At 41.7% G+C, this 9,153-nt stretch overlaps 1 protein-coding gene across 9 annotated transcripts; it reads left to right on the top strand.

Moving 5' to 3' along the window:
• The first annotated feature begins 2 nt into the window (after window positions 1-2).
• On the top strand, window positions 3-8,961 carry ITGB1BP1 (integrin subunit beta 1 binding protein 1). 9 transcript variants are annotated; one of them, XM_074820027.1, is made up of 7 exons: window positions 3-56; window positions 1,682-1,782; window positions 2,617-2,695; window positions 3,412-3,548; window positions 4,721-4,813; window positions 7,691-7,840; window positions 8,576-8,961. In XM_074820027.1, the coding sequence occupies exons 2-7, from the start codon at window positions 1,711-1,713 to the stop codon at window positions 8,645-8,647; spliced, it is 603 nt and encodes a 200-aa protein (XP_074676128.1). In that variant the 5' UTR covers window positions 3-56; window positions 1,682-1,710; the 3' UTR covers window positions 8,648-8,961. The 9 variants fall into 9 exon arrangements, with proteins under 9 accessions (XP_074676128.1, XP_074676130.1, XP_074676131.1 ...); XM_074820029.1 differs by having other exon boundaries at window positions 28-56; window positions 1,685-1,782; XM_074820030.1 differs by lacking the exon at window positions 3-56 and adding an exon at window positions 61-80.
• The last annotated feature ends 192 nt before the right edge of the window (window positions 8,962-9,153 follow it).

The following is a 9,153-nucleotide window of genomic DNA, read 5'->3' as shown; positions in this document are numbered from 1 at the left end:
GGGGAAGGGGAGGGGAAGGGGGCGCGCGCGGGCGCACGGGCCGGCGGCGGGCAGAGGTGAGGGGCCGGCGGCGGGCTGGGGTGAGGGGCCGGCGGCGGCGAGCGCGGCCCAGGCGCTGCTGCGTGAGGCCCTCGCTCGGGCGTTGGGGTCGCGGAGGTCCTGGGGGACGGGGTTGGCGCGAAGCGTCCCCGGGAGGCGGGGAGGCCCTCGGCGGGGGGAGCCACACCGCCGCTGGGCGCTGGCTGCTCTGACAGGGGTTGCGCGCCTGCCTCGCTTCCCACACACACCCCCCTCCCCCCTTTCTGTAGGAAGCAGGTTCACCGTTCTGTCATTTGTCAGGTTATCGTTTGGGGCTAGAGATAAAAACAGGAAGGAGAAAAGCCCGAGGCGGGGTGGCGGGGTGCGGTGCTAGCCTGCCTGGCTTCCCCGGGCCTCGCCCCGCCGCAGAACCCGGGGTCTGAGGCGGGACTCGATGCTTCCTGCATCCGTAGTGGAGAAGATGCGCCGCAGAAAGTGCGTGTGCTAAGTCAGGAGCTGCTAACAGCTCCTTATCATCTCAGGTATTAAAAAAGCTCGTGAAGTAGTAGTGCGCGTTAAGTTGTGCCTTCCTCAGAGACTACCGGCAGAATCAGCAAATCTGCCTGTTTCTAGCAGCTGCTGCTCCGAAGGAGGGGCTGCTAGGTCCGTGCTGGTGGCTGGCGGGACCCCCGAGGGACCACAGTGCCTTGCTGCAGCACTTGTCGCTGAGGGTGGCTTTTGGTCTGCTAGGGACCAAGTGTTTGCATGATGACAAACACAGCAGCAGTCTGGGGACTGTAATAATCACAGTCTGCATCACAGATCTAAGTTCCTTCTTATGCATCTTCCATTATTTTATGCTGAGTGATTTTTATTTTATTGCAGGCTGCCTTCCTCCTTTGTCCTGTTTCTTCCACCTGCTCAAAATTTTTGAAGCTTTGTAATTAAAATATTCTCTGAAGCTGGGAAATAGGGTTTCAGCACTCCATGACAGGGAGCCAGCATCCTGCTTCTTGACACTGGCCAGCCAAATGTTAAGTGAAGTATCTGAAGTAGTAGGGCAGGTACAGGAGAAATGCTTCTGGAATACTCTCAGAACTTCCAGTAACTCAGTTCTAAGGCAGTAAAAGTAACATGTTTCTTGCTTTAATTTTCAGGAATAAGTAGTAATGGCTGCTTCTAGAAGTACTGCAATCAGTAGTTCTTCAGAAGTAGAATTGTTTGTTTGGGGTTTTTTTTATTTTTTAATGGGAGAATAATCTTTGGAGCAGGGATTGCATTGGATGCACTTTGTAGGGCACTTAGAAATAAAAATCATCTAATGCTTTTAAGTGGGAATATAAATTTTAAATTTTGTTTTGTTTCTAAATCTCTATATATGCATAGATATAGAAACTGGATATGCATATATTAGAAACTGACCTTTGCAACAGTCTGTAAACTGGGTAGCAGCATTTTTTTTTTATGAATCGGAAGGATAGGGAAGTTTTAGCAGACAGCTTGAGGGACTTTCCCCAGTCGCACATGAAGAACACCAGAGGAACATTCTCAGAGTCTTTTACAAGTTTCCAGTTTTTGTCCATTTTGGACACAAGTCACTGGTGTTTGCCAGGAACTCCTTCCCTTGATATGACAGCTTTAATTTTTATGTTTTCCTACCTAGAAGATCTTCCTCGATCCAATTATGAAAAAATGTTTAGAAAAGGGAAAAAACGACACAGCAGCAGCAGTTCACAAAGCAGTGAAATCAGTACTAAAAGCAAGGTAAGCTGAATTTGGTATGTACTCTGTTTATGGAAGCACTTTCGTTCAGTGGTTTGCTTGCACTGATGGTAGGATGTGATTTCTGTAAAATGCCATGTTCCGCAAGGAGAAATTTCTCCTCCTCCTATTCCTCAGGTTGTGTTACGAAAGTTAAAAAAATCTCATCTGTTATAAAGCCCTTGTATTGCAAGATGAATGCTCAATTGCTTCCATAGTGAGGCCCACAAACACATAGTAAGGTTTGGAGGAAAAAGGAGTATGTTTGTTCTATAGTGATCAATATTGTCTTTAAGAAGGTGCCTGGTGCTAGGTACCAAGAATGAGTTTATTCTTCGGTACTAGTTGGTTACTCAGTATCTCTAAAAATTATTCTTCACTTTGAATAATGTGTCCATTTTGTCTGATAGGTTTTGGAATGATCAGTTGAATATTCTGGATTTTCCAAGGTGCCGTTTCACTTCCCTTGCACTGCTATGTTATTTCAAGCATTGGTGACAAGCATGTAGTTGTCAATTTCTTCAAGTTAAGATGCAGTACCAGAAAAGTCTGGACATAACCTTAAGGTTCATTTTCTCTTTTTCTTTTATTTCCTCCTTATTTCAAAGTATTTGTGGACTTCTCAAGGGTTCCCGCTGAATTTATATCTACACTGAGGCAGAAAGATAGCTTCAGGAAAGGAATCGGTGGTGGTGTTTTTTTCTCCCTGTTTTGCAGTGCTGCTCAAGTAATTAGCATGTAAACACTGTTTTAAAAAAAGAGTTGAGGCAAGGCATCTAAAAGTGAATTGTTAATATGTTCTCAGTAACTTTCTGATTATACTATTTTTTTTCTTAGTCTGTAGATTCCAGTCTTGGAGGACTTTCCAGGTCTAGTACTGTGGCTAGTCTAGATACAGACTCCACGAAAAGCTCAGGTATGTAATCAGAGTTTGAGCAGATATGTATGGAGCGGGATTAACTTTACGTGTGTTCCTATAAAAGAGCAGAAAATGGAAGAGGTTAAAATATGTATTTTTAATAATTGTGAGTGAATCTCTTAGCCTGTTGACTAATGCATGCATAGCTCTAGGCTTCTAAGGTGTCATTAATGATTGATCTAGGATTAAGTCACTCTTCAAAGGAAAGTGTCTGAGTAAGAAAAGTTTAGTTGTGTTACCAGTCTGTTACACAGCATAAATCTGGTATAACTTTTTGGAAGCTATGTTTCCTGCTTTTATAAGTTTACATTTGCACTGAAATAATGAGATTAGATTTTACTTGTTCTTGCTCACCAGATTACATGGCATCACTGCTGGACCAAACAGTCCATTTAAAACAAATATATATGTAGAAAAGTAGAACCAGCTTTTATATGTTTTCTGATTCAAGGTTGTTAACTCCAAACTTGAATTAGTATAAACAGTGCTGTATCATGGACTCGTATGAAACTGTTCCTTTTACCAAGGGCTGTTCTGAATCAACCCAGGACAGTTCATTAAAGAGAGAAGTTATTATACTGTGGTAAGGTGAAGTCTTTGATGAAAGTCTGCAAAAAATTTGGGAATTTAGTAAGTTAGTCCCATTAACACTAATTAGAATAGCACTACTGTTCTGGAATTCTTCAGAATTGCTGTGTTTTATTTTGTTGCAGGACAAAGCAATAGTAATTCTGATACGTGTGCAGAATTCAGAGTTAAATATGTCGGTGCCATTGAAAAATTGAAATATAATGAGAGCAAAAGTCTCGAAGGGCCTTTGGACTTGATAAATTACATAGATGTTGCACAGGTGAGTGGGTTACAAAAGACAATGCCAACAACATCAGAACATCTTAAGCTTAGGTGTATTTCTTTCACATTATCATGTGCTCTGACATCTTTCTTTGTAAATTTTAGACTTACTAGAATAAAATAACTTACTTTAACATACCTTAAGCTATGAGTCTCAAGAGCTGTCACACTCAATTCCATCCTGTTGAGATGATGCACCCAAAAAGCCTCTTTGAAGAAGCAGGCTCAGAGCACAGTCCCTTTTTATGAGTCATTACTGAACAAGTATCCCAACTGAAAGTTGTTACATTGTCTTCAGCACCGTTAGGACTAGTATCCAGGAAAGAATATCTCCTCCAGATTTTCTCAGTTCTGTAGAAGTTTTCCCGTAGAGGAAAATGTCAAGTTTCTGCTTACATGTGTGACCAAAGAATCTGAATAATATTTGGGTCATCCTTGCCAAACTCGGGTTACTTGTACTTATTTTTCTGTAACTTGTTGTTCTCATTAGGTAGCTGATTGTTTGTACCTTTAAAAGCACAGAATGTTTATCTTACAGCAACTTGACATTTAAAGTATCTGAATATTGGCTAAATCTGTTTTTACAGCCAAATAACGAAATTGCTGCCAGTGTGGAACATAGATCACCCAGGGTCAGTGCAGCATGACAGGGCATGCATTATTTTTAAGCCCATCCAATTTGACCACAGAGCCAACCCCCCCTGAGATAATAAATCCCTTTCTGGAATCATGTAATATTTAGAACAGAATAGACTGTTTCAGTTGGAAGGGACCTACAACCATCATCTAGTCCAACTGACTGACCACTTCAGGGCTGACCAAAAATTAAAGTATGTTGTTAAGGGCATTGTTCAAATAAACACGGACAGGCCTGGGGCCTTGACCACCTCCCTAGGAAGCCTGTTGCAGTGTCTGATGCAGTGTCTGACCACCGCTCCTGGTAAGGAAATGTTTCCTGCTGTCCAGACTAAACCTCCCCTGAATATATTTCACATAATGTTAAGAGATTGGACGAGTGCAAGAGTGGCAGGCAGACTCCACACAGCCAGAGATGGGCAGTGATGTTGCTGATCCAGTGGACTGAAGTACACACAAGCACATTTTCTATTATGTATATTCATTGTTCATGTTCTGTCTGCACTAAAGGCTTTTGTTTGTTTCCCTCCAAAGCAAGATGGAAAGTTACCTTTTGTTCCAGGTGAAGAGGAGTTTATTATGGGAGTTTCCAAATACGGCATTAAAGTTTCAACATCTGATCAGTATGTAAGTGATTCACAACAAACTGTCTTTTTGGTGAGAGCTGAAAAGTGCTTTCATTTATTTCTCTGACAGATGATCTGTGTGACCAAAATGTCACTTCTGGCTTTAAGCAAAAGTAAAACAAACAAACAAGCTCTCACAGCAGCACTGCTTCATGTTGTATCTCCTCGGGGCTCTCTTTATTTTCCTGGTTGGATTGGTTGGATTTATGACAAAAATCCATTCCTTTTGAGCTAGAGCACCAGACAGAAGGCAGGCAAGCCTTTATGCTCTTTGGGCACATCTTCCTTTCTCTGTGGCTGTCCTGCCATTCTCTCATGTGGAGAAGTAGCACAACTGTGGTGGCCAAGACCACAGGTTCCTCAGCCTGAGTTAGTAATGTAATTCCTGTTGATGTTATTGTGGAGAGGAAAAAACAAAGGATGCTTTTTTCAAGAATAACTGAGTTGTCTTCCTCTTTAAAGAAGTTTCAGCCTTGCAATTCTAATCCAAGAGTGTGAGTTCATTCCAGCATTAAAGCCTTACGATTCCACTTTATTGATCAAGCCTATTTTTTGTTTGCATCATTTCCTACATGTAGTTTATTTTCCTTCAGCACACTTAAAGTAGCTTTTTGCTAAAAATAAAAATCCGGTCCGTTCCCCAGGGCCCTCCAGTTGCCTTTGTACTGCAGGCTTGTGGTTTCCTTCTGGTTGCCCTCAGACCCCCAGATACCATAAATACTTGGCCTTATGAAGTCATGACCCACCAACAACCCAGCAATGCCTGTTCACAAAAGCCTCAAGTATGAGGATGGTGAATGGCATTGCTCAATAGCTGAATACTCTGAAGAGAGCCAGAAAGTTTCCTTTGGCCCCTTCAGAAAATAAAACACTTGTTTCTAATGCCTGGGGGAGCTTGTAGTAGTTGGTACTCAAACTTTGAATTCTTTTGGGTCCTGTTTTTGCTGTCCTCCTAAATTCTTAATTCTCAGTAAGAACATGAGTTATGCTGTTATTTAAATTCCTTTGTACTTTGATAAAGATCAAATGGATAAAAGTCTTAAAATTACCTGTCACTGTCTTCAAGCTGAAAGCATGCACAAGCTGATGAAGCCTCCTGTGATTAAGCTAGCTTACACTGGCTTTTTATTGCATTGCATTGTTTCCCAAATTCTGGCTTTTTGCATCTCTGTCACTGTTGACATTTAATCTGTCCTTTAGTATGTTAGTTCATCTAACTGTTTTCATAGAGTTCCAAGACGGAAAGGTTTTCTCTGGATTTGTACTAAGAATTCAGTCTTTTATGACTTTGGGGGAGAGTTGAGAGTTCTGTGATTTGTAGATACCTTTGCAGGTGAATAGGCAGCTGTTTATTTCAGATGCCAAAAAGAGACTGCAGGATACAAAATTTCTCCTCACAGATTTCAGCCAACATTTAAGAGATTATTCCATTAGTAACTGAAATACATACAGCTATGTAATTCACTGATACATTTCCATTGTTTGTGGATGCAACCACTAGAAACCAAAGGCAAAGTATTTTTAGAAGTCACGCAGGCTTTGGTGTCATTCTGTTTGCACTCTGTTTGCCTGTATTTGTACATTATATATACGTACACACACATATGATAGTTTGTCCATCTGTGATCTTATTTCTCTCTCACCTGCAGAATCCCCTCGTAGCCAAATACTGGAAGGAGGGGAGGAAATTAATTTACAGGGGGACAGTGTACTTTAAAGATTTCTATTCTCCCTCTTTTAGTGATAATCCACATGCACATTAGCACTGTAGCAAGGTCCAAGCAAGCAACTCTAAAAAGTTACAAGTGATGTGGAGGGAAACCTTGGCAACTTTCATACAGAGACAGGAGAGTTGATTCAGTAAGTTCCACGTCAGCTCCAGCTGCCTTCGGTGTGGTACGACAGGTGGTGATGGTACGAATAATTGTGAGTGAAGGTCAGGGATGGAGATGTTCTGCAGGGGGATCTTAGGAGTTCTGGTAGAGGGCTGTTCCTTGAGGGTTTCATAGCTGTCATTAAGCTCACTGTCCATTTTACAGCTTTTGTATCAAAGTGGATGTTTCTTTAGACCCTTCAGCTACTGATGGGGAGAAGGTGTTTGATGCCATGAACATAGAAAAAGAGCTGTCTTGAAGTCGTGAGACCCTAGAGGTGGTATGACTGGAATGAATCAGATGAGTATTAGCAGTTGGGTAGGATGCATTGAGAAGAAAGGCTTTGTGTAGGGTTGGTCTGCAGGGGCCTTCTACTGGACAACATCGACCAGTCCCTTTTTGGAATGGTCAAGGTCAGAACTGTTGGGACTACGGTGAAACCCTGCGACTGTGGTGGAGAGCAGAAGGCTCCCAGACTAGATCTCTGCAAGAGTTGGGTCCCATGGTGTGGCTCAGGCTCCAAGTAGCTACCCCCCTGCCCCCCAAAGCAAGTAACCTTGTCCATACCCTCTTCCAGGAACAGCTTCTCATGTGTACTGTCCCCAGAACTGAGACAGGGGGTCTGGAAAAATACTGGAAAAGTAAAAACTGGTTTTAAGTTACCTCTGTGCCAGAGGTACGGCACATGCCACCTGTCCTACTCACAGAGGGCGAGTGGGGATAGGTGGGAAACAAATGTGTGCTTTTGCAGTATGGCCAGGAATACAGTCCACATATGAATGCAATTCTGAAATAGAAGCAAAAATTAAAGCTAAACCACCACTTATTTTTTTTAAATCTTGACTAAACACTCAATTAAAACAATATAATTTTGTCAAGGAATACTTTTTTCCTGTAAATAAATCTGAAGTCTTCTTTCCTAAGAGAGAGTATCAAAATAGGTGGAAAACTGAAATAGCTGTTGCAGTGTTCCAGAGTAACTTTCATTTGCCACATGGTTTCAGGATGTGTTACACAGGCATGCCCTCTATTTAATTGTACGGATGGTCTGCTATGATGATGGTCTGGGAGCAGGAAAAAGTTTACTGGCTTTGAAGACGACAGATGCAGCCTCTGAAGAATGCAGCCTCTGGGTATATCAGTGCAATAGTTTGGTAAGAGTTTGTTTACAGTATTTAATTCAGCTGTCAGTATTTTGATTGTAAAGGGAGATTCTTGAATGCCAGGCCCTTGTGAAAGCTTCTTGGCAGGAGGGGGATTGCTCAGTTAAAAAAAATAAGTATAAATGTGCCCTGGCTGAGGAGGGCAGAAAAGGCCTGCTGACTGCATTTGATCAGCTTTGAGGAAAAATACCTACATTCCATAAAATTGCCAGTGAATGTCATGTCTGAGAAAGCTTTTTACAATCTAAAGAGTGCTACTGTAGCTGCTAGGGACAATTCACTGTTTGTATTTTTGTAGACAAAAACCTCTTAAGATTGGACAGAGAAGGGAGGGATTGAGTAACGATTCTGGGAATAGACCAGGCATTCCTGTTTATAAGCCAGGGAAGTGATCCCTTCTTAAGAGTAGGAGAATTCAGTGTCAGGATACTGTGATATGACACACACCCTTAGCAGCACTGGGGGGACACATGAACTGACTTTCTGAATGCTGGTGTCATGCTATGATGTAAGCTAACAACTCTGACTCATTTCGAAAGAGCTCATTTAAAACAGTTTCCCACGTGTCATTGCAGACCACAGAAATCAAATTAAATCTCACTTGTGCCACTCTGTTTTGCACGTCTGCCAAAAGAATGATAAAGGTCACATTCTGCTTTAAATGGGTTTTGAGACATTTAGAAGTTTTTCAGAAAGTGTTAATGTGCATGTTTGGGGCTTTTTTAGGAACAAGCACAAGCTATTTGCAAAGTGTTATCTACAGCCTTTGACTCAGTTTTAATGTTGGAAAAGTCCTGATTTTCTTCAGCAGCACATGACTGTGTAGTACAAGAAGCCTTTGTGTGGGGAGGAAATGGGGCTCCTTGGTGATGCCACAGCCTGGCTGTAGCTACACACAAACCTAGAAAGGACCTGCTGTGCGGAGAAGAGCCGTGCAACCTTGCACATGGTACTCTGTCATTCCCTAAACGTGACTTGAAGACATTATTCCATCTTCAGTTTCCAGGACAATACAGAATTTTATATTTAACATGATTGTTTTTCCTAAATAATGTTTTGTATATTAATGTCCATATTGTAGAAATGTAAAATAAAACTGACACTTGCTTCTATCTCTTTGTCTGAAAAACAATTTGTTAAATTTCAGTTCTGCTTAACCTATATATCAGAATAGAACAAAAGCAAAGCGATTGTAACAGATAGTCATTTGGTGCTTTACACCTCTAATTTAACCTTAGGTGTGCCATCTACACAGTTTCTACATGAAAATAAACTAAAAATCCACAAGATGTATACATTTTTTT

This window comes from Strix aluco, chromosome 3 (genome assembly GCF_031877795.1).
Source record: "Strix aluco isolate bStrAlu1 chromosome 3, bStrAlu1.hap1, whole genome shotgun sequence".
Classification (NCBI taxonomy): domain Eukaryota; kingdom Metazoa; phylum Chordata; class Aves; order Strigiformes; family Strigidae; genus Strix; species Strix aluco.
Note: the sequence above shows the minus strand (reverse complement) of the source record. Positions and strands in the feature narration are given on the sequence as shown.

Bases quoted from the DNA above. Each gene is read 5' to 3' on its own strand.
- ITGB1BP1 (XM_074820036.1), top strand. From the start codon at position 1,711: ATGTTTAGAAAAGGGAAAAAACGACACAGCAGCAGCAGTTCACAAAGC. The intron at 1,783-2,616 runs GTAAGCTGAATT...TTTTTTTCTTAG, and splicing joins AAATCAGTACTAAAAGCAAG to TCTGTAGATTCCAGTCTTGG. The intron at 3,549-4,696 runs GTGAGTGGGTTA...TCTGCACTAAAG, and splicing joins ATTACATAGATGTTGCACAG to GCTTTTGTTTGTTTCCCTCC.